Genomic DNA, 25,251 nt, shown 5'->3' on the forward strand with positions numbered 1-25,251 from the left:
GTTCGATGACAGCGGAAGGAGTAGCGGTAGAATGCAAGTGGCTGAAAGACAAGATTTCGGAGGTGGAGAGGGCTCCAGAAAAGTTTTCTGATTTTGTGATCGAAAATGGTGAGCTGTACAGGCGAATATCAGGCCAAATCGACGGTGAATAGGTGTTGCCATGGAAAATATGTGCACCGACAGAGCAAAGGCAGAGGGTGTTAAAGGAAAATCACGATCTTCCCAGTGCAGGCCATATGGGGATCCGTAAAACGATAGCGCGGGCGACAGCGTGGTACTATTGGCCGGGCATATTCTGCGCCGTGAGGAAGTACGTGCGACAATGTGAGTCGTGCCAGCTTTACAAACCAAGCCAGCAGCAAACAGCCGGAAAGATGCTAAAACAGCTAACTGAAGAGCCCTGGGTGACAGGGTGAGCGGATTTCGTAGGACCTCTTCCGCGGTCTAAACACGGAAATACCATGGCGCTGGTGATTTTAGATCGTTTCTCGTGGTGGGTCGAGATTGTACTAATGCGGAAGGCAACGGCGGAGGGATAATTCGAGCAGTAAGAGAGCGGATTATCGGCAAATTCGGCATTCCAAAAATCCTGAGCTCGAAATTTAAGCAATTCCTCGAGAAGATGGGAATAAGGCACGAGTTCACTGCTCCGTACACACCGCAGCAAAATCCGACGGAAAGAGCTAACCGTAACATCAAGGGACTACTAGCGCAGTTCGCAGGCAAAGACCAGAAGAGCTGGGATGATCTGCTGCCAGAAATGACTTTGGCTCTTAACACGAGCGTGTTCGAGGCTACGGGCTACAGCTCGGCGTTTGCCGTCCAAGGCGAGAACCATGGTTACCGGACACATTGTGTGACGAAAATACGTGAGCAACCGGCGAAGATACAACAACACCGCAAGTGAAAGCTGCGAAAATGAAGAAGTGTTCGAGTAAGTGCGAAGAAACCAACAAAAGGCAACCACAGAGCAAGCGAGACTACCTCTCCAAAGCTGTTGACAACTTCGCGGCAAAACTCGCACCGAAATGCGGCGGACCACATCGCGTTCTAAATTTTATTTTGCCTGTGATCGTCGAACTTGACAAGGTGCGCAAAGGGAAAAGGAGAACAGCGCACGTGAGTGATCTCAAACCATTTTATGAGAACAACGTGAAAGTTCTCCCGTGGAATCGTCTGAGACCCTGAAACAGGAGAAATTAGCCGGAGAAACATAAATAACATGAAGAAGAAGACGAAGAAGTAGAAGAAGACCACTTCCACAACATCCTGAACAGCCCTATTGTTTAAAAACATTGCTGAGAAACATTGTTTCCATTTTTCCTTCATGTTCCTTCCATGTTTTTTTTCACATTAAAACGCACCATAGTGGCCCTTTTTGCTAAAAAAAATTGCGAATTCAGATTCTTCGGGATCCAAGACCCACAAAAAGGTCTTTTGATTGTATAAATATTTGCATTTTAATAACTTTTAAGTGATTTAAATGCGGCTCTGCGACCACCAACTTGTATTAAAAAAAACACTTAAAATCGGAAAGCAGGGAAAACTGATAAATTACTTTTCTATATACGACCCAGGATCTTAGAAAAACTTGGTTTCATCAATTCCCCAGCCGACCGCGGAACAATGAGATCAATCATAATACAACCTCAAATTTAATAATGAAAAACGTCCAGCACTGAGCTTAACATTAATATACCTGTGCTAGTGACACGTGCATGTAAAATTAAAATTTTTAAATTTTTAAGCCAACCATACTTAAAAATTAAAAATAACAGAAATTTTATTTTTTTATCTTGTTTGTTCTTCTAAGCAAAATCATGTTTATCTTTTGAAATTCGATATGAGGACCAATGAAAGTATGACAACTAGGTTATTTAGATCATAAAATTTCATAAAGTAATTAACTATGTAAGCTTTGCTTCTCAAAATGTTGTTCAATAAGTTGTTAAAAGTAAATCAAAATATAAATTTTAAGAAAAAAATTCACTTTTATTAGCTCTAAAAAACACGGATTTTGTTTTTTCAATTTCAATAACTATCTTTGTAGAGAATTTAATTCTCTACAAAACTGCATTAGGGCTTTTATTTTATTTGTTACATTTAATTGTTTATAAAAAATAAACTTGTGGAATACCATTTTCTTAATTGAATATTCTTATTTTTGCGAGCGCTAACTGAAAAATGAAAAGAGAGGGCTGAAATTTTGGCGACATTATTTTTTTGTAACCGACAACGAAATTTTGATATGGAACAGAAAGAAAAAAAAAACATTCGTTGTATTTGACACAGTCTAATGCGCATACACTTATTTGAATTGTAGTTTATATACATGGTGAAATGAACTGAAGGTGGCGCATTCCCGAAACCGCTACTTTGGTTTTGCCGACTTTGACATTTATGGCAATACGTAAACAAACTTTTTGTTTACAAACAAGTGCAAACGTATTGCAAACGTATTGTGTACTTTCAAGTGAAAAATCGAAGTAATTCGTGCGTTCTGAAGTAAAAAACGTTTTATTTGTAATAAAAACTTTATAAAAATGTCGTGTCGTGTGTTGAATTGCAGCAGCCGTAGGGGTAAAGCCCCCAAATGCAGTTTTTTTTTGTTTCCCCGCGACGACGCCTTGGCCAGAAAGTGGGTAGAGTTCTGCCGGCAGGAGAAGCCATAAAATTTACACACCAGCCTAATATGCATGAAGCACTTTAAGGACCACTTTTAAAAACGACATGTTAAGTTGAAAACGTTGAAATACCACAAATTACAAATTAAAATCGGAGGTAAGCAAGCATCGACCACTTTCTGCAGGAAAACATGCGCTGCGACAAGATATTATCACTTTTTCGGCACCTGCAATACAAACACAAAAATTCTAAATAGTTAATTAATAAGACATATTCTTTTGAACACATTTCAAGAGTGGTTGTATATTTTTTGTTAACGTAGTGCTTAATTTGCTATATTCAAAGATGACTTGAGAAATTGGTGAATCGAGAAGAAAACAGGTTTTCTCACTGCAAATTCACAACCGTCAACTCATTGTTCTTCGCCATATTCTTTGTTTACCCGTTGCCACAAATGTCATTCTGCGGGAATGCGCAATCTTGTATTCTATCGTTCTTGGTTTATATACGTATATACCAGAGACTGGCTTGCATTGACATTGGCTTTCAGCAACAAGTAAAACGACTTCTGCAACAAATGAACTGTGGCGTCTTGCTTCGCCAACCGTCCCAATGAGCTCTCATGCTTTCGGCAACCGTCTAAATGCAGTATCGTGCTTTCGGCAGTCGATCAAATACGGCGGTTGCTGGTTTCGTGCACGTTCACTCAGAATACTGTTTTGCAGAAGTCAATATCAGTATGAGCTGTTATAAGGATCGTTCACTTGTGGTGGCTGTATTTGCAAGCACTGTACGCTATGCGCTGGTGTTCGTTCATTCCCCGTTTTTAATGTGAGCAGGCTTATAGTCACAAACTCAGCTTCGTTTGCCAGTCTCTGGCATATACCCATGTAAATATGCGTACATAAACACGTACATATATTAGGGCTATTCGCGATTCGGTGTATAAGAGCTGACAAATTTATGCAATTGCAGAAATATGCCATGGATTGTGAGCGACCTTTATTAAACTGTCATGGCAAAGCTTTTGCAAAACAATTTTTGTGCATCAGCTTTGGTTTTGTTTATGAATGCAATGCATAGCATTTTTATGCTATGGATTTTCGGTATTGCAAATTTGCCAAGCCATGACAAATGCAAATGCGTGTATTTTGTTTGTGTATTGCAAATAATTTGCAATACAAATTTGCAATGCAATGATTACTTTGCATATAAAGCACAAACAATTAGTTTGAGGATAGCTATTTGCGGATGGAAAAATGGTATAAAAAGAGCAGTGCTAACTAGCATTGTTCATTAGTTAGGCATACGTGACACGCGGTTCAACGGGGGTCACACGGGTAGTGGAAGAGGGATCAAACCTCCGAGACTATTGTTATATATTCGAAGTGGGCTCTAAAAACTGAGACATAGCGAGAGTATAGCAAAAAAAGAGGCTTTAAACTAGAAGCGAGTGTATTTTAATTTCTTGAGGAGATAGATTCGATAAAAAGTATACATAAAAAGTGTTAGCAAAACAAATTCTTAAAAATAACGGGATTTTCCGCAACTACATACTTGTACTTTATTAACTGTATACTCTAAACGTTTATCAAATCTCTGAATAAAAGGATTATAATTTTAATAACGGTTAATCTACGTCTTTTGCATCAAAGTGTGGACTGACTAATGTTTTCTTATTAATTTTTTAATACCTAAATTTTGAAAAACGAAAAAATCATATGTATATTGGGGTGCCTAGTGCTTATGTCCAAGGCTGTATGTAGATATTTTAGTGTGCTATACAAAAAATTATGGCATATACATACATACATATGTGTATCTGATCCAGGGATGTTGCGAATATTTGCATTCGCATTGGTTATGCGAATGATTCACATTGTTTTACACATTCGCATTCGAATAAAATTATACGAATGTTTCGCGAATGCGAATGTGTATATAGGCAGAGAGTCCACTCTAATATTGTTGAAAGGGCTTTAAGTCAGCGGTGCACAGCGTTGGCAGAGCTCCCAACACAAGCGCAATATTTTTGTATATGTATGTGTTACTCAGCAAAACAGCTCGCGCATGTGATGCTTATACCATGTCCCCACCGGAACTAACCACGTAGTTATGGCTAGTGAGTTGGTTATCCTGATAAGCCACTTGATTTAGCGTAGTTTCGCCATATAAAAATGACAGCACGTAACCATTTCACTGAGATGGTTAAAAGCTAACCAACTCGAAACCACGTCGAAAGTTTGATACAACCCTGTGTTTTCCCGCCATCTGTTGGTCATTAGCGTTAAAATGTAAAACATTCGATCCCTACTAGTGTTTGGAATTAACTAAGATCCGATTAGATTTACTCCTGTTTTTGAAAAAATTTGAAATCTACTCCGCTTGACTTCAAATCTAGTCCGTTTTTTTCAGTCATGTTATGTCCCTCTTGGGACCGTTTTTGAGTGTTCACCACCAGTTTCAGTGAAAGTTAGCCAAATATCACTGTTATCATAGCAATGCGTCAATAAAGTAACTTCGTTTATTTTTGATGTATGGCTGTAGAAATTGGCGGATACAGAACTTTACTTAAGTTGTTAAAAAATATATGTAGAATGAAATTTATATAAAGTTGAGAAGGTTTAGATCATATTGCTCTTTAAAAAATTAAGTGTTAGATACGTTCTACTTTATAGAAAATGCGAAAAATTACCTAAATATGTAACATATTATCCTTACATGGCCTCCCGTTTTAATTTTTGCATGAATAGAAAATATTTTAGTCAAACAATTAATGTCAGAAACGAAACAAAAAATTCAATATAGTACGGAAAATTTGTTTTTGCTCCGATTTTTGCAGCGATTTATTCCTGGATCGAGTTTTGGACGTCCGACCACTGTTCTTTACATTTGTACTGTTTTATAAACTTCAAACCATAGTGTGGACAGCAATAGTTAGAGATGTGGTTGAGATGGTTAACTTTTCAGTGGGGACATGGTATTATAGCATGAAGTACAAACGCAAACTGACCGGCTGCTAGCGGCGCATAAGTTCGGTAGCAGCGCACACACGACTTGTGTGTGAAAGCCGAGTAGCTCCCGCAGACTCCCGTGTGCACCACTGCTCTAAGTCTGTCTAAGCAGTGGTGCGATTCATTACGCGATTTTAACAACTCTTGTTTTTATTAAGTCAGCTAAACGACAGTTTTAACAACTTAGCTATTCAGTATCTAAACGTTTCCCTAACAACATTCGTTAGCGCCAAATCAGCTGTTGTCGTTAACGATAATAACGGCCGCTAATTTCACTACGTCTAGATTGGTGTTGTTAATAAATATAAAAAGTACGTTCTACAATTGTTTCGTATGGATTTTTCAACAACATTAAACTTGCACTTTATTGTATTAAAATTTAATGGGCTACAAAACTGCATACATATTTTTTATTATTTTGATTAAAAACTTGAAGTTTTAGGAAAGTTTGTTGAATTTTGTTTAAATATTGCAGAATATACTATTAAAAACAAGTAATATAAAATAAATACCAAACAAAAAGTTTGTTAAAATTTGTCTATATGTGTTCCGGTTATAATTTTACAATAGGGCGTAAAACAAATATAGATAACTGGAAGTTAAACGGTGATAAGTCTAGCATAATAGCATTAGCATTATAGACCAAGAGCTCATGACCAAAAAAACGCACCATACTTCAGATCTATTGAAATTTTTTGTGAGCTTAGCTTGTTAATATACAAATTGAGATCCGGAGGGCTGGCTGCTGAACAGGGGTCTTGATTATGCGTTTTTAACGACTAAAGATGTCAATAAAAACCGATTACTCAACATACTTCAGATGACTTGAGATTTAGGTAGAATTTTATTTACAATGTATACAAAATGAATTCAAGGTTGCCAGCCAATTCTGATGGTCTTAAAGTACTGCCAGTTCATGTTGAAATTGCATTGTTGCAACTGTAAAACAACATACTTCAGATGGGCTGTCCTTATCACAGGACATTATTAATATTATAAACAGATGAAATATCTACAGCCAGCCCAATCTGATGGTCTTAAAGTATTGCCAGCCCATGTTGAAAGTGCATTGTTGCAACTATAAGTCAACATACTTCAGATGGGCTGTCCATATCACAGGACATTATAAATATTATAAATAGATGAAATATCTACAGCCAGCCCAATCTGATGTTCTTTAAATATTGCCAGCCCATGTTGAAAGTGCATTGTTGCAACCATAGCTCAACATAGTTCAGATGGGCTGTCCTTTTCACAGGACCTTATTAATATTATAAATAGATGAAATATCTACAGCCAGCCCAATCTGATGGTCTTTAAGTATTGCCAGCCCATGTTGAAAGTGCATTGTTGCAACCATAACTCAACATACTTCAGATGGGCTGTCCTTATCACAGGACATTATTAATACTATAAATAGATGAAATATCTACAGCCAGCCCATTCTGATGGTCACATCATATGAAAAATGTAAAAAATGTCATTCCCGTGAGAGTGAGCGAGACTGACAATTGCCAGTAAATGGGGTAGATTGTCACATGAGTCATGATTAATCAGTCCCTATCTGTCAGAATTTTAAAATTTTTTACAGATTTTCTCGCTAATTTATAAAAATGGAATCTTCAATAGAATGCTTTTTTTGTAATGATAAAAGAAGAGACAATAAAGTGGTTTCTTTTACTGTAAATACTTTAAAAAAGTGGCGGGAAGTGTTGGATATTCGCAATCGGTTTCATTTAAATATAACGGTGTCGTTTTTTGTTGTTTTTTGTTTTTTTTGTTAGGTTGATTTTGAGTACTGTATATCTTTCTCAGATCCTTTTACCCTAGAATGCCTCATTAACGTACTAAGTTCAAATAACTCCATTTATACCCAATTAAATACAACTTTACTCTTTATTAAGTTAAACATTTTAGTTAGCGATGCATTTATTTCTTTTTACGCTTCCTATCAAAAAATGAATAGCTAACTAAAATGGTTAAATTAAAAAAGAGTAAACTTGTGTTTAATTGGGTATAAATTGAGTTATTTGAACTTTGTAGGCTAATGTGGCGTTCTAGGGTAAGAGGATCTGAGAAAGATACACAGGAATCGAAATTGGCTTTTCACCATGTATCACACATTGGAATTTAGTAATAAATACAAGAGTTACGAAGAAAATTAATTTTGGCCATTTTTTGGACTCGCCAGGGACGAAAGTTTTTATGAGCTTAAAATCCTCTCGAAATAAGCTTTCAACGTAGGGGCGGGGGTGGGGGTAATATTTGCAAACATATTTTCGCAACCAAGTGTTATCCCATATTTAAATTTTTAATCAAGGAAAAACCCTCTAGCTGCAGTCTTTATATGCAGAAGCCCCATTTTATTCTTTTCATTTTAGCAACACTATGTTCAGACGGCAAATGAACGAAATACGTTTTCCCCGACGCGCCCGCACCACTGAAAATTACGTTTTTTTTACATTTTTCATATGATGTGACCATCACAAGGGGCTGGCTGTAGATATTACATCTATTTATAATATTAATAAAGTCCTGTGATAAGGACAACCCATCTGAAGTATCCTGTTTTACAGTTGCAACAATGCAACGAAAAATGACACTGAATATGGCACAACGCCGAAACCGGTTTGTCTCCAAACCAAATTTGACAAGGGATGACGGAAAATCGTTCCACATTACATCACACTCCTACCCTGTCGGAAACACCAACAATGAAAATGAGAATCTTATAAGCAACTTAGAAATAATTCTAGATTCCTCCTGCGAAAGCGAACGCTCGTATGTAGAATCTGGAGACATTAAAAAATATGAACTTAAAGCTTAATAGAGGGCCTATCTTAAAGAAAAACGAGCTCATCTCGGTGAAAATCCTCTCGACTGGAGGAAAACTAAACTAAAATACGACAGATCTGGCCAGCAAATATTTGAGCGCTCCACCTGCCAGCGTTCCAACTGAGTAATTGTTCAGTGCAGCCGGCCTTATATACGAGCCTCTAAGAAATCGCCTTATGGGAGAAAAGGCAGCAAAATTACTTTTTTTTTAATATAATATACCCCCTTTCAACTTTGACTACTATATTAAAACACTGCATAGGTTAAGCACTCGTTCAATGCTCTAATAATTTACAAAATTTTAAAGTAATAAAAACGATGACTTAAGTTGATTATAGCTTTTTTTAATGTTATTCCTAACATTCGCATTCGCATTCGCACATTCGAATTCAGAAAATTCGTATTCTCATTCGCGAATGTGAAAAATATGACATTCGAAACATCCCTAATCTGATCTAACAAAGGCAATACTATTTTTCAATGAGAAATATATTATACTTTTCAGGAATAGGATTGGTGTGCTGCATGCTGCGAATCTTATTCTGTGTTTGCCCTTCACATTGTATTTCAACCACCAAAAATAATTTAAAAAAAGATTGTAACAAACATGATGCAGACTACACTACTTCATTACTGCGAGGGGAGAGCAATCGCTTGTCGATGGCACGAAGATCGGGTGTGCAGGTAAGAGATTTTGTTACTATATAATGTATTTTTAAATTAGATATTTATTCATGTTTTAAATAGTATTTTCGAAAATAGAAATACATGCATACATATGCACACTATAAAAAGTGCATGTAAAACTACTACTGAAAGGTTCTTATTTTTCCACCAGAATCTGTGTAAATATCTGCATAAGGTGCTCAGGGTTTGTTTTTCGAGATGTTTTAAATATCCACATAAATATAAACACGAAATGTTAAAAGTTATACACATTTTGAACGTAAATATTAATGTTGGGAAATATCGGGTACTTTTGAGGATCGAGTTCTTTGGCATCGATACTTTTATGGGTTGGCTATTTTTGAGGGTCCGCTTCACTAGCGGGGCAAATGCAGCGGAATTAAAAATAATAATCCGATAATTTTAAGCTTATTTTTTGCTAATTAGTTACCAAATACAAAAATTTCTAACCAATGCCGTTATTTCGTTAACCCTATGTCCGCTAGCGTAACAATTTCGCTAGCGAAATTGGTCATAACACATGTTTTAAATATAAAAAAAACCTTTTAGGGCGCAAAATTTTTGGCTCGGAGGAATACTTTCCAGTAGATAGTTCACAAAATAATAAAATTCTTCAAAATAATCAAAAATTTTCACGAAAATTTATTTCGGTATGAAATATACCAACGGTGGGCAATCGCGGCTCTTTGAGCCAAATGCGGCTCTTTGTTTAGCAAAGTGCGGCTCTTTTTACTTTCTCTTTGCTTAGAACATTTTGGCTCTTTTTACTTTTTAAAATACATATTTCTTTACTGGACATTCTTTTCCATTGTATTGTTTTCTTATTTTGTTCTTTTTATATACTCATACGCAAATTGAGATCGGAACATTACCCGCAATTGGAGAATGAAAATTGGCTTTCTGTCTTTTCTCATATAGCCTTTAGATTACCGGCAACTTTATCGCCTCGATATACGAGTTTTCGTTTCCTCATCAGCGCATTAATTTCTCGAATCGATAAAAAGTTGCTCACCCGATGTAGCCTATAAAAATTTGTAACCATCTTTAAATTTTGGTTTGGTTTTGGTTCGTGGGTCAGATATATTAGATATTTCAACCAAGGTTTTGGGTTTTCGCTAACAGTGGCTCTTGCTCTTTGTTTGTTTATTTTGTATTGCCTACCTTTGAAATTTTATGACGAATGTTGTCGACTTTCACTTGCGCGTTGCTGTAATTTTGGAATAACAAATTTATTTTTACCGGTAAAGTGAGGAATGAGGAAATGTTAGTAAAGGCAACTTTAATGCTTACATTTGAAAACGGCCCTTCTTTACCGATATGATAACGTTGATCATTCGTCCTGTATTATACGGAACAGTCCTCTTTTTTCATCCTTGGTCCTGGTAATTTATTTATGTCATCCGGTACGCCAAATGTTCTGTATTTCTTCTAATGTCCGGTATTTGTCCCGTTTTCGATATTTTGGCGCCTTTGCGTTAAAATGGCATGTCTATGCGTTCAAAATCACATGTCTATGAACGAGTTTTTATTTTGAAGTCTGGACGCTTGCGATTCGAATCAAGGAGCACATACATATGTAGATGGTTGCTGAAGTTTTAATTTTGCGGAGAAAAACTGGGTATTTGTGAGTATGAATCGAATATAGTCGTTAATGATTATTTTTGAAAATTTGTAAAAGAAATTTCACTAGTATTTAGCTTTTCAAAGATTTTTTTCAACGCAAGAAGTTCTCAAAGATGGAAGGGTACGTTTTACATTCAGCGCGTTCCGGATGATATTTACTAGATTGCGCTTGGTCGAAATCCGAGTCTGAAAATAATCCGTTGAATACCACTCTAAAATAGTCGCATATTTTCATCATGTTTCCCTGTCTAGGAATGTTTGAAAAAAATTTTGCGGGGTAAAAATCCCGAGCACAGAGTACAAAGGTATGGAAAAATATTCTAGTAATATGTGATGTTATAACTGAATATTTATGTTCTGCTTTCACAAAATATCGAAAAATATATGCCAAATAAAATGCTTTTTTCAAAGCTAATAAATCTAGAATCATTGAAAAGGTTTTTAAAATCCTCTAGCTTTTGTGGAAAAAATTTGCAAAATTATTTTTAGTCCTGTAATCGGCTGCCATAATTATGGTCACCGTAGATATGGTGGAACATTTGCAAAACTTGAATTTGTCTCTACAAGGGGTGAATAAAAATGTTTTTGATTGGTCGCAAATTATTTTAAGTTTTGAAGCTAAACTACGTCTTTTTATTGCACATGATTTAAAAGTAGATTTTGATAAAACATTTGCCGGTTTGAAATTATTTAAATGTACGTTTGCATACTTCATAAATCCTTTTTTATGTAAGATAATTGAGGATGAATTTGCAATGTCCGAAAAACTCCTTGTTAAGAAAAGCGAAGAAGAGTTGGAGTTTTTGGAATTAAAAGAAGATTGCTTGCATTCCGGCAACAAGTACCAGATTTGAAATATCCGCTGGTGAAAACAGCTGCGTGACGTATATTTTCAATTTTTGGTACAACGTATAACTGTGAGTCTTTGTACTCTACAATGAAATTCGTAAAGTCAGAATACCGTTCACATTAGTTGCATTCGCGTTCCTGATAATTATTGAAAGTTATAAAAACTACAAGCTTTTTGTATTCGCGTACTCCAAAAAATTTACAAAGTAGGGGAAATTGAGAGAGCAAACTGACATTTCATTTTGAGGGAAAGCTGCTAGTTTCTGCTGGAAAAATTTTGGCCAATAGCAATTCGCCAACAAGAAAACAGCTGATCAAAAACAGCTGGTTGGAATGTACGTAAATCCCTAAATTGAATTTGATGGTTGGGAAGTTAAAATAGTAAAATGCGATTAATTAAATTTGTAAGAAGTAATTAATTATTCGTTTAGTTATTGAACTGTGTCAGGATAAGACTTCGGAATTTGTTTTCTTACGTTGTCAATTTTATACTTTTGAATGTAAACAAAATCTCTATCAGCTGTTCGTCTAGCATGCAAATCTCTGCAAATTTTCTGATCGCATACTGTTTTGGATATTCTTATCTTGTGAGAGAACAAATGACATTTCGCCGGAATTTCGCTGTTGGACATTTTTTACTGGAGATTTTAAACGAACGCACCTATTGACTACCAACATTTAACAGTACTGCTACGAACGGCTATAACTGACGTAAAACCACATTTTGAAAATTTGGTTAAAGGGATCTTTTGAATTTTCTTTAATATCAATCATACATACTTCAGAATAATAATAAAATTAATGTTTTTCATTTCTAATAATAATTTTATTTGCAAGTAAAATTTTTGTTTTTGCTTTTTTTGTGGCTGTTTCTAGCATTTATAATTTACATGTGGCTCTTTTCGGCCTCGGCCTTGCCCACCCCTGAAATATACGATAAAATAATTTTTAGCTAATTTTATGCTAACTAATTACCGAATCCAATAATTTTTAACCAATGCCGTTATCCCGTTAAACCTATGTCCGCCATCGGAATTGGTCACAACACATGTTCTAATTATAAAAAAAAAACCTTTTAGGTCTCAAAATTTTTGGCTCGGGGTATAATTTCTAGTAGATAAATTTAAAAAAATTAAATTCTTCAAAATAATCAAAAAGTTTTACGAAAATTTATTTCGGTATGGAAAATATGATTCTTTAAGCTATTTTTTTATAATTAATTACCGAATCCAATAATTTCTAACCAATTCCGTTATCCCGTCAACCCGATGGCCGCTAGCGTAACAATTTCGCTAGCGGAATTGGCCACAACACATGTTCTAATTATTAAAAAAAAAAAACTTTTAGGGTGAAAATTTTTGGCTCGGGTGATACTTTCCAGTATAAGAATTCAAAAAATTAAAAAAAAAATCGGCGCCACAAATTTTTTGATATATTGGACTATTACATTACATTAAAAAATACTGGCGCCTTTATTTTCATATATGTAGAAAGCCAACTACTGATTTTTTTGTCTAATACTTTTTTTATTAACTTCAAAGTAATAAAAGGCAAGCGAAGATAGTATAATGCAAAAAATTGTAGTCCTTAAACATAAACTACCCTTTAGTTTCATGTTGGGCTTTTTTAATTTTCATTAATTGAAAGGTGCCCCAGGATTAAGAGAATTTTCATGTTTGAGGGAAGGAGATTCGTATGACCCATATATAATCAAAAATTTGCGAAACCTGAAAAAAAATTGTTATCCTTGGTTTCGTTTTCGGCGATTTGGGCCATATGGATATTTATTTGGCTATCGTCTAATTGTATTAAGCTCAGTGTACCGAATGTAACTTTTGATTCGAAAAAGTATGAAAATAGAACAATTGTACTACTATAATTTTGTTGAGTTTGGTACAAAGTGATAGAACTGTTAGAACTGTGGCTACGAAAAAGCTACACTGAGAAAAGAGTTTAGTTACGTCAACTAAATATGTTTTCTTCAACACATGATTTAGTTATAATTACATTATTTGGTTATAGTTACCAAATGATGTGTTGTGAGAAATTTATTTAGCTGACTTTTTTCTGTGTGTACGACACTATTTGATGGGTATGTAGTTTGATCCGGTGACAGATTGTGCAGCTTTCAAGCAGACGAGTGCTAAGAAAGACGTTCCGCGTGAAGTGGTGCAATGGCTGATGTATCTGCAAGATTTTTCTTTCAACATACAACATCGCGCTGGTAGCAATATGAAACACGTGGATAGCTTAAGTCGCTTTCCCGTGATGACTGTAACGTCAGGGGTACAAGCTCAGATTTGAAGAGTACAAAAAAAGGATGAACACTTGGCAGCGATCGCAGAAATCTTAAAAGAAAAGCAGTACGATAATTATACGATAAAAAAAAAAACTTATATACAAGCAAGTCAATGGACAAGAACTTTTGGCAGTTCCGAGAAGCATGGAAAAGGAAATAATAAAAAACGCTCATAATTTTGGGCACATGGGCTGTCTATGCATGTTATACGGCAGAATTACTTTATTCCACATCTGGAAAAAAAGGTACAGCAGATCATCACGAATTGTATCGAGTGCATTATGCATAAATATCATAAGTGGTCGGTGTCACGCCCATTTTCCAAAGATTTGTTATAAACATATTTCCTGCTAAAAGGTCATTGCAAACATAAAATTTGAATAAATTATTTACTAAAATATCGCAGTTTTCGTATTTCTGCCAACTACCATTACATAGGAGGTAGGCGTGGTTGTTGTCCGATTTTGCCCATTTTCTATACCGTTTATCTTTTGCCCAAAATAAATACACGTGCCAAGTCTCGTTAAGATATCTCAATTTACACAGTCAGATGGACGGAAGGACAGACAATCATGGCCTAATCAATCTCTCTTTTCATTCTGAGCATTTACATATGTATAAGTTAAGACTATGTTCAAACAGGCACCTAATTGGCAATTAAGAACCTTTTCACCAATTTAGGCCTTAATTGTTACCCAATTTATCACTCAAAAATTCAAATTATTGATTGCCAATTAATAATTGATTGGCAATTAACTTGTGTAAGATTCTCTATGCAACCCTGCTAGGTATGTTTAATTTGGACTTGGAGGTATGTTTATTGAACAAAGGGAAATCAGCTGTTTGTGTCTGGCCCTCTTTTGCAGCTGATACTCCATCAGGGATGGAAAACTGAATTATAAAATTGTACCCAATTTAGGGAAAACTTTATCTAAAAGTAGATAGATATACCTAAATATTGATTTCTATATAAAGAAAATAGGAAGATAACAATTCACATCGATACCATATCAACTTCTGTACTAACATTAAACAAGTTTTGGCTATGAAAAGAATCTCTTCGAGTAGCGCGAGACACAACTATGTTGTAGAAAAGGTGAATCACTTTCCTCCCAGTTCTTCGATCTGATGTTTTAAAAAGAAATATTTTCAGTCTACCTGGCGAAATCAACTACAGTTGCGTTAAAAGGAGGTAGAGTATTAGACCAGATCCCCGCACTAGAAAATGCATTGAAATGTCAATAAAAATAAGAACTGATTTTCTGAGAATTTATTTGGCTATATTCCAAATGTACCTAAAATTGTGTGTTCGTACCGAATGTACTTTCAAACTAAATAAAGGTACGATTGTACCAACTTTTCCATCACTGTAGTAATCCAGGAGCTGATTTCGTATCGCTAATTGCGCAGCTGACGAGCGTGTGAACACCAAACTCAATGCCGCAATTTAAAGCTTAATTGCCTCAACTAATTGGCCTGTTTGAACATAGTCTAACATATTAGTTCCCCAAACAACTTGCCAACAACATGCGCATATGAGTTCTTAGGTTGCAGACCAACAACAGCTTCACATGATCTTGCTCATGTGAAAGCAACAACAAAACTCGAAAGTGTTGTCACTAAAAAAGTACTTTAAAAGGTGTTCGCACGACGCGATTTTGCGTTCAACTTTTGTGTTCAACTCACGCAGGGTTGCACGAAAAAGAAAACTGAATGGCTAGATGTTGACTGGCGACCAACTTTGATGAAAGCGATTAGTTGAAAGGCCGTTCAAGCCAAAGTAGAATGCAAACGCATTTTTATTGCTAGTCTTTTGATATTTCTTTATATTTTGATATTCTTAGCCATTCAATTTTTTTTCGTGCAACCCTGCGTGAGTTGAACGTTAAAGTTGCCTGAAAAATCGCCACTTGCCAAAGCGCTATTAGCTTTGCTAATGCAATACAACAACAAAACTCGAAAGTACTTAAGCGATGTCAGTTTTCAGTAAGAGCAGAAAAAAAATGAATGAAAATTTTTTCATTCAGTTTATAGTAAAAGTAAAATAGTGAATAAGTAGTGAGCTAAAAGAAATATATTGGTGAATAAATGCGTTTATAATAATGTCAAAGGGGTTGCTTTATTTAATAATATAAATCAAGTCAAGAAGTAAAGAGATCAAAAATATTACTTGACAATGACCAAAGAGATCAAAAATTTGACTTGAGATTGACCGGCGCCCAACTGATGGTAATGAACCAAAAATAAATCCTCATACAAGGATTATAAATTAAAAGAATTTTTTCATAAGAAAATTAACAAAATTATTAAAACAAGAAGAAAACCAAGTTTAAATCGGAAAAAGCATAAAGTAAAAGTGCACTATATTTTCGACAGAACCGAATCAAAATAAGCCTTAGGAACAAACGAAATGCAAAAAGAAGTGGGCCAAGTGCTACAGATTCTACGTTCTTGAATCAATATAATCTTTGCCACTGAATAAATGTGAAATACTTGAACTTTGAAGGAAAAATTACATATGTATGTAAGGTTGTATCCTTGTACCGAGTGAATAGCAACCCGGCACGAACGAATAGACAAGTAGTCAGTAGCAGTTACGCAGTGAGCAGCAGCAGTCGGTTTGATAATTTTTTGTATTTTTGCCTTCACAATTTAAAATTGTCACACTTAAATAATTAATAAATTGAACTCGTTAATGTTCACATGGGGGCTCAACCGAAGGGCGAAAATTAACTTGAGATGATACATTCAAGTAAGAGGAAAAATAAAGCCGCGAAAAGCAGAAATACGCAAAAAGAAAAAACCGAAAATACGTCCAAACGAGGTGTAACAGTGATAGTCAGCAGAAAACTCGGGGAAGAGTACAGCAGTGAGGACGAAGCAGAAAATAGTAGAGTTGGTACGTACGAGCAAATAAAGAGTATTGTAGAGTTTACCGGAGAAGGCGACAGACAAACAGAAATTAGAAGTGAAACACCCACCATGTGTATCAGCAATGACTGTAATGTATCCATGGATGGAGTGGGTATGCAATAGGTAATTTGCAGAGGGAGAACCGCACCTTCTACCTACTGTCGTTTTAAGAAATCACGGAAGAAAGCTTGTCTCTCAAAACCTATAACTTTGTTGCTGGAAAAGTGTATGCCGGTCGGGACCCATTCATGAAACTAGCTAACAGTCGGGCGGGGAGATTCTTGGCATTCCATGAACCAGCGCATTACAAAACATTTTATTATCAGACTCCGTTTTAAACCCTTTTCTTAAAAAAAAAATCTAGAAATGATAAAAGACGGGAAGAACAAAATTTTTACAATAACCGGTACTAATGGAAAGTCATTTAAAAGGCCAGGAGTACCTCAAGATGTAGGCGAGATACTGCGTGCTTTTCATTACCCTCCCTACCTATGCTTTTGGTTGCACCAATATATACCCAAAAGCCCGAACATACTTTAAACGACCCACGTTACCAAGGAATAAAAGAGGCAATTAGCACATTCTGATGTACATATGTATTAACTTATATTATCTATTCCGCTACAATTAAATCTTATACTCTATATCTTATAGTTTTATAGATTTTACAAAGCTATACTATGAATAGGAGCGGAAAATTTTTAAACCTGGAAACAAACTTTAATTTCAAGTAGTTATGAGCTTTTCCTTTCTAGTGTAAATTAACTTCAGAAATTTCTGCTTATTCTTCTATCGGAAATTTGCCTTTAATTCAAATCGCACCAAAATTTTTCGCAAGTAATCTATATATCATGACACTTTTTTGTCTACATCAACCTAGTCACAGTTTTTCTATTTGTTAACACGCTCTCAATGAAAAATAAATTCATATTAACATAATTCAGCGTGAGTTTCCACTTATGATATCAACAAAACTGGTTTTTGGAACTTCGTCCCGTTGGCGAAAAAAAAACATAAAAGCAAACTTATGTGTGCACATACGTGTGTTTGTCAAACTCACTGTGAGGACAGCAATAGGAAGGCTTAAGCAGAGTCAAAGCAATTGTATAAACCGCAACAACAACGTAGCCAGCGGTCGACTGTTATATACATGAACTAAGTGTTATACCATTAGGTGAATCCCGTATTCCTCGGACTCGGACTAGTGAAACTGTCAAAAAATAAAAATTTGCTCGGACCGAGAGAGTAACATTGAAAAGTACGGTATCGCTTTCTAGTAAAAAATGGTAACTTCTGTCAACTTCAACATATCCTCCAGATTTTGGTTGTAAATTTTTGCTTATTTTGTATGTAAACACACTCACTTCACACATGTAAATAACCAAAAATACTTTCAAATTCATTAGAATCCACTTAAACAAGTAATTAAATACTTTTCAACATGAATTAGCAGAGTGCACTTTTCTTTTGTTTACAATTTGGTTACCAAACACACTACAGCTGATCGTTTGACACATTTACCAGAATTTACCAGCAAAAAATTCTCGGACTAAAACTGGTAACTTCTGACAGAGAGAAAACCGTATTTACTCTCTTTTTTGTCCTCTCAATAGTCAGAGAACCGAGTACGGGATCGATTTCCAGTAAAGTCTGAAGGACAAACCACCCACTCGGGAAAACCCAAGGAAGGACCTTACTTCCAAGAGACAGCGATCTCAAGACGACACCTCGAGTGAGTCCAAAAGGTATAGGGATGCCTCCCCATCTAACCGTCCGTCGATGGCCGTATCCAACACGAAGCCGTTCAGTGAAGCCGCCAAAGAGCACCTCACGCTGGCGGTGTTGGACAAGGGGCATCCGGACGGCCACATTATCACGGACAACTGGAAGTCCGTCCTGATGGGTTTATGCAAGGTATATAAAGGGATACTCCAGAAGTACCCCGGCCCTGCACCAGTCGTCCGTAATGCCGGATGGCATCAAGGGCGAGTTAAGCTGGTAGCGTGCGCCGATGAGCGCGCGGTCCGGCTCTAAAAAGAAGCTATCTCCACGGTTGGACAGCTGTGGCCCGGGGCAGGCTTAGTTGCCGTCCATAGGGATGAAATCCCTAACAGGCTGCGAGCCTGGGCCTGGGTACCAGCTGAGTCGTCAAAACCGGAGGAGATACTCGAGCTCATCCGCATGGGCAACGAAGGACTGTCCACCAGCGATTAGAGGATAGTCCGAGTTGGCGAGACCAAGGGGAAGCAGCGTTTTGTTGGCTTTGTCATCAACGATGCTTCTGTCCCAGTTCTCGAGGATTGTGGCGGGGTAATAAGCTACGGCTTTTACTCAATCACAGTAAAAATCCACCAGAGAGCGGATCAGCAAGAGGGGGAAACGGGCAACGCCCCGAGCGGACCCTCTCCCTCAGATATTCTTCCCGACGAACAACAAAACAGGCAACGCCTCGAGCGGTGGCGGGCAGCGCGGGGTACACAGGAAACACCACGAGTGAACCTGTGGACCCACCAACGAGTGTATCCGATACCGCGATAGATACTGAGAGCGACACGGGCTCAGTATCTGCCTACGTAAGGTCGGTCTACAGTCGATGGGCAACGCTGGACGAGGACCAGCTTCTGGTATCCGAACCGGAGGAGGAGGACAATGACATCACAGTCATTGCCACCGCCGAACGGAGGGAGCTAGAAGCAATGGACATAACCGATTCTGAGGATGGTGCAGATCCTACAAATTAATCTGCACCACTCCAAGGCAGCCTCGGCTGCTCTCCTTCTTCGCCTCAGCGATAAAGCTGAGGACTTGATTCTAGTCCAAGAACCTTGGATCGTCAGAAACAAGGTTTGCGGACTGAACTCTGATGCCTACCAGGTCGTAACAGCTCCAGTAATAGGTAGGATCAGAGCTTGCATTCTAATTAAAAAAGTATATTCTCATTTTTTACTCTCCCAATACAGCGACGGGGACACTGTGTGCATCAGCGTACAGCTGAAGGACCCACCCTATAGACTGGAAGAAGCGGTGAAGGAAGCAAATCGCAGTAAGCTCCCGATCATAATAGGGGCTGACTCTAATTCACATAACACGATCTGGCGCTCAAGTGTCACCAACTCACGGGGTGAGTGTTTACTATTATTCTTTTACACAATTTTTCTGTAAGTAACCGTGGTAACGATCCCACCTTTGTGACCTCTGTTAGAAGGGAAGTGCTGGACACCACCCTTGTGTCGAGCGGTTTGTCCGATAAGGGACTGGCAGGTGTCCAAGGAACACTCTTTTTCTGACCACCTCTACATTAGTTTCAATCTTAATTTTGATCCTGCTCCTTTAACAGCATACAGGAACAGAAAGCGAACCGACTGGGCAAAGTATAGGAATACGCTGTCGGCCTCTCTACGCAGATACGCTTCTCACGATAAGTCCTGCTTATAGTTAAGACCTGATGAAGCGAGTCTCTCGAATACAAAGGGTGTTTCTCTCGGTGAGCTGGACTCATCGTCGAAAATTGATGAAGCAGTAAACTTTGTGACAAATGCCTGTAATGCTGCTTTCAAAGCCTCCTGCCCAAGCACCCTCCCGAAGGGCAAAAAGAAACCCCAGTGGTGGAATCCTGAGATTTCAGCCTAACGAAGCCTAACGGTGACTGGACGACATCATGTAACGAAATGCTGGAGGTCCTTATAAGCACTCACTTCCCGGGCTGCTCGGACGACACCTTCGGCTTTTCGCCCGGTCCTAGGACCTACTTGTCTCTGGGTGGTACCGTTAGGGACGTCCTAAGTGAGGAGAGGGTGGAATGGGCTTTAATGTCCTTCCAGCCCTACAAATCTCCGGGCCTTGACGGAATTTTTCCCGCTCAACTACAGGAAGCTAAGGCCATACTGTGCCCCCTGCTTTATCAGATTTTTACATCCTGCCTAACCCTGGCTCACATACCACATGAGTGAACAAAGGCAAATGCTGTATTCTTACCAAAAGTAGGCAAGGCCGCACATGTGAAACCGAAGGATTTCAGGCCTATAAGCCTTACTTCATTCTTCTTTAAAACTCTAGAGAGGCTCATCGACGAATATATTCGACGGAATATAAAAAATTACAGCCTCTCCCCGAACCAACATGCATATTCCAAAGGAAAATCCGTGGATACCGCACTCCATAAAATCGTATCGACGATTGAAAAAGGATTGGCCTTAAAGGAATACACGCTCGGAGTTTTTCTCGATATCGAGGGTGCTTTCAACAATGTCTACCCGAAGTCTGTTGTTAACTCCCTTCTCATGGCGGGAGTGCAGCGGGGTCTGGTAGATTTTGTTGGGCTCCTTCTTGAGAAGAGAACTATGCTATCAGAACTGGGGGATGGTTCCATCACAAAGTATGTGACCAGAGCTCTGGAATCTAACAGTGAACACCATACTTCTAAGCCTAAAGGGCACCGGTTGTCAAGCCATAGCGTACGCTGATGACATAGCAATCGTGGCAACGGGCAAACATCTTCAGGTCCTGAGTGAGTTATTGCAAAACGCACTCGGTCTGGTAAACATCTGGTACAAGGAATGTGGACTTAGCGTCAACCCTACCAAAACGGAAATGGTACTTTTCAGAAGGAAGTATAAAACTCCCTTATTTACACCTCCCACCCCAAACGGAGTGGCACTTACTCTCTCAACCGAGGTTAATACCTTGGAATTATTCTAGATAAAAAACTTGACTGGAAGCGAAACATTGAAGACCGCTCCAGAAAGGCCAATACCGCCCTTTATACCACTAAGACGGCAATAGGCAAAAAATGGGGAATAAAACCACACATAGTACACTGGATGTACACAGCTGTGATAAGACTCATCCTTTTCTACGGGGTCACCGTATGGTGGCCTGCGCTAAGCAACACTTTGTCCAGAGCCAAGGTGGAACGGGTGCAGAGGACGGCTGCCATGCTAGTCACGGGAGCACTGCCCACTACACCTACCAAATCTCTGGAAATAATGTTAGATCTTCCACCTGTGGATCTCTACGGAAAATTTCGTGCCGGCTGCAGTGCGGTCAGGTTAAATACAATCCAGCCGTGGAGAGACCTCAGGTTCGGACACGCAAAAGTACTTAAAACTCTACCGAATAATCTACGACAGATAGATTATACCACTCCTCTACTCTGCTTAGACAACAAATTCTCCACAAGGATCCCAGAGAGGAACGAATGGGAAGGGCCACAGACCTGAACCCAGGGTCTACGGCCATATATACAGATGGTTCCAAGCTTAACAAAAGAGTGGGTAGCGGGATCTACTCTGTCGAACTCTCGCTAAACCTCAGGTTTCGAATACCGGACCATTGTAGTGTCTTTCAAGCAGAATTAAACGCCATAATGGAGGTGGCACGGTGGGTTACAACCTCCGCCCCTCCAGGACGGCCTATTGCTATCTATTCTGACAGCCAGGCTGCTATCAAATCTCTCAATTCTAATGGAACAACGTGCAAAGTAGCCATAGAATGCAGGAAGATTCTTAACCTGCTGGCATCAAAATGCTCCTTGACTGTTGTATGGGTCCCTGGACATAGGGACATTCCTGGCAACTGCCTAGCCGACGAGCTGGCAAGGAGAGGGACGGAATTATCTGAAGTCAATTCTGCTCAGAATGCGGGCATACCTCTAACCTCCTGCAAACACATACTAAAGACGGAACTCGTCGAGGAGGTAAATTTCAGGTGGGCTGTGGAAACCACCTGCCATACTACCAGACAAATTTGGCCAAAGATTGATGTAAAGCGATCCATAGCTCTTACCCGGCTGGACCACTCCCCTCTCAGATTAGTAGTCGGGGTTATAAATAACCGGACACTGCCTGATGGGTACACACGGAAAAAGGCTAGGATACCCCACCAACGATTTTTGTCGCAGTTGCAGAGACGAGGAAGAGGTGGAGACCGTCGAACACTATCTCTGCCATTGTCCCGCCCTGGCCAACACGCGCAACCCATTCTTCAACAAGCACTTTCTAGATTGTTAAGCCGATTTGAACTCGGCGAACGTCCTCGACTTTTTGTGCTATATAAAACGCACTCGGTGGTTCAATTACTAAGGAAGGGAAAAAAACAAATGGCTTCGGCCAATGGTATCACAACGGGCTTTTCCAGCCAACGTGTGCTCCGCGCTTTGCGCGGGGCTGCCACTCCAACCTAACCTAACCTAACCTGACTGATTCTGACTAGTCCGTACTCGTACGCGATCGCAACTATTGCTTAAATTTGCCTAAGCCCAGCCAAAATGTAACAACACGCAATGCAAAGCAGACGGAGAACAACAATATGATGCGTATTAGCATTATGCATAATTAGTTAATATTTCTGCGCTCCGGTTGGCAGAAAATTAAAATAGACACACATACACATATATATTTGGCACATATGAAATGAGTTGACTTACCCACCCATCCGGAATCGCTGAAAGGCCTTTCGAGGATTTCCAGGTGGTGTTGGTGAAATTCTGCTATGGTGGAAGGGTTTTAATGCTTATTTTGGTTTTTTTTTTTCATATATGTACTTAAGTGTGTATGTCGTTCGGTTACTAAGAATTTATGCATTATTCAAAATTTTTTATTTTTTTTAATTTGAATTTAAATTTTTTTATTTTTATTTTTATATGTATATTTTTTTTTGATAACTTTGCTATAGTTTTTTTTTTCTTTGCTAGAACTCAGCGTTTACCTCATTTTTCACTATGACCAGTTGCTCAAAATAACTTTGTTTTTTTTTCCAAAACCAGTCCATATTGATTCACATTCGTACAATTTTCCACTATACCACACCCTACTTAGTTACTTATGTGAATGTATTCTACTTTTTTTTTGTTTTTCTCTTGGTTTTGTTTTATGGTGTTCAGATTTTTATGTACTTACATATGTACCTAATCACTGTATTTACCTGCCCTTCATAGGTACAGTTTACACAGATATTTTTTTGCCGCTTTTTTGGACAATTTCAGACAACTAATTTAATTATTAAATTTTTTTTATTTATTTTTTATTTTTTTTTATTTTTCCTTATCAGCTATACTCACTTCTCTACGCAACTTTTCCAAATTTTGTTTTTTTTTTTCAATTGTTTTATATGTTATTTTGTTTTTAAATTATGGCTCTACTCAATTGTACGCGTTTTTTCCAAAAATTCTTATTTTATTTTTCTGTTCACTTATTTTTTTAGCACTTTTCGGACGGCCGGCCATGAGGCTCCTCGCAATTTTCTGGAGTTGGAGTTTTTTTGTTAATTAAACCGCGCGGTGCAGATGATTATAGGTGACTGACGCAGGGTATTCAATTTGTATTGAAGCTAGCCGATGGCGACCCTTGCTGGCCACTTTGGTTTTCTGTGCGCCCAGGCACGGTTAAGTACGGTAACCTACCGCGTCTAAAAGTGGTACATACAAATGTATAAGTACATATGAAAATTAAAATGTTGGGCGGTTACGTATGTACATACGATTGTTTTTAACATCGTATAAGTTTTGGTACATACATATATATATAAGAAAATATCTGTGGAAGTTCTATTAACCTTGATTTAGGAAACTTGGAACTTTTTCGGAAAGAAACAAAACAAAATGGACTAGATAAGCCATCCAACTGACGGAAGAACCCGAGAATTTTGATTTCGAAAACCTACCCAAATTTAAAAGTATTTTTCTATATTCTTGGTGGGAATGGTTTGCTTTAGCTGGTAAAATTTTTAACTTACGATTTTTCCTCTGGTAATCTGGTCAAGGTGGTGGTTCGGTTGAAAATACCGCTTTAAACCCAAAAACCTACTTATATGTATTTCGATTTTCGAGAACTTTGTCTTATTGTTCAGTGCATTTTTTTCTATTAGTTTTAACATTCGAACAGCGAAATATGTATGCATTCACCAGAAGTAGAAGTTCGACCTTAGCAACATGTTGCGGCAATAATGCCGGAAACTTGCCAGTAATATGCATATATGGGGCATTTCACCTCAAGTGACCCAATTTTGAAATCTATGTCTTCCGATCGGGATGAAATTTGCACCAAGGTTAGTCCTAAAAAATAGTAGTTATGACACAAAATTTCAATGAGATCGGTCAAACACACTCCGAGTTGGAGGGTCTAGAATTTTGACATTTTGGTCAAACGGCCATTTTTTCGGATCCATATAACTAATTACCTATTGTATTTAGAAAATTTTTTCAGGAATGTTTTCGATAGATTTCTCTTCAGTCTTTACAATTTTTTTTATTTTTTTTTTAATAAAAAATAATTTTTATGTTTTTTTTCAAAAAGGGGTGTTTTTAAATTTTTTTTTGCTCAAAAGATAGCTTAGGTATTTTTCTTTAAGAGCTTTGTGGTCGCTTAGTGGGATGCAACTTGTGTATCAATCAAAATTAGCGTTTAGTAA

General features: G+C 37.8%; 1 protein-coding gene across 1 annotated transcript in view; it reads left to right on the plus strand.

Annotated features, from left to right (window-relative positions):
• The window catches only part of LOC118734991, a gene marked incomplete in the record, with an annotated part of 783,173 nt that overhangs the window by 415,683 nt on the left and 342,239 nt on the right, over nt 1-25,251 (plus strand). The window contains 1 exon segment of the mRNA XM_036464584.1: nt 8,980-9,158. Coding sequence (XP_036320477.1) covers nt 9,000-9,158 — 159 coding nt within the window.

This window comes from Rhagoletis pomonella, unplaced genomic scaffold, assembly GCF_013731165.1.
Source record: "Rhagoletis pomonella isolate Grant_MI unplaced genomic scaffold, Rhpom_1.0 Rhpom_scaffold_00003, whole genome shotgun sequence".
Lineage (NCBI taxonomy): Eukaryota > Metazoa > Arthropoda > Insecta > Diptera > Tephritidae > Rhagoletis > Rhagoletis pomonella.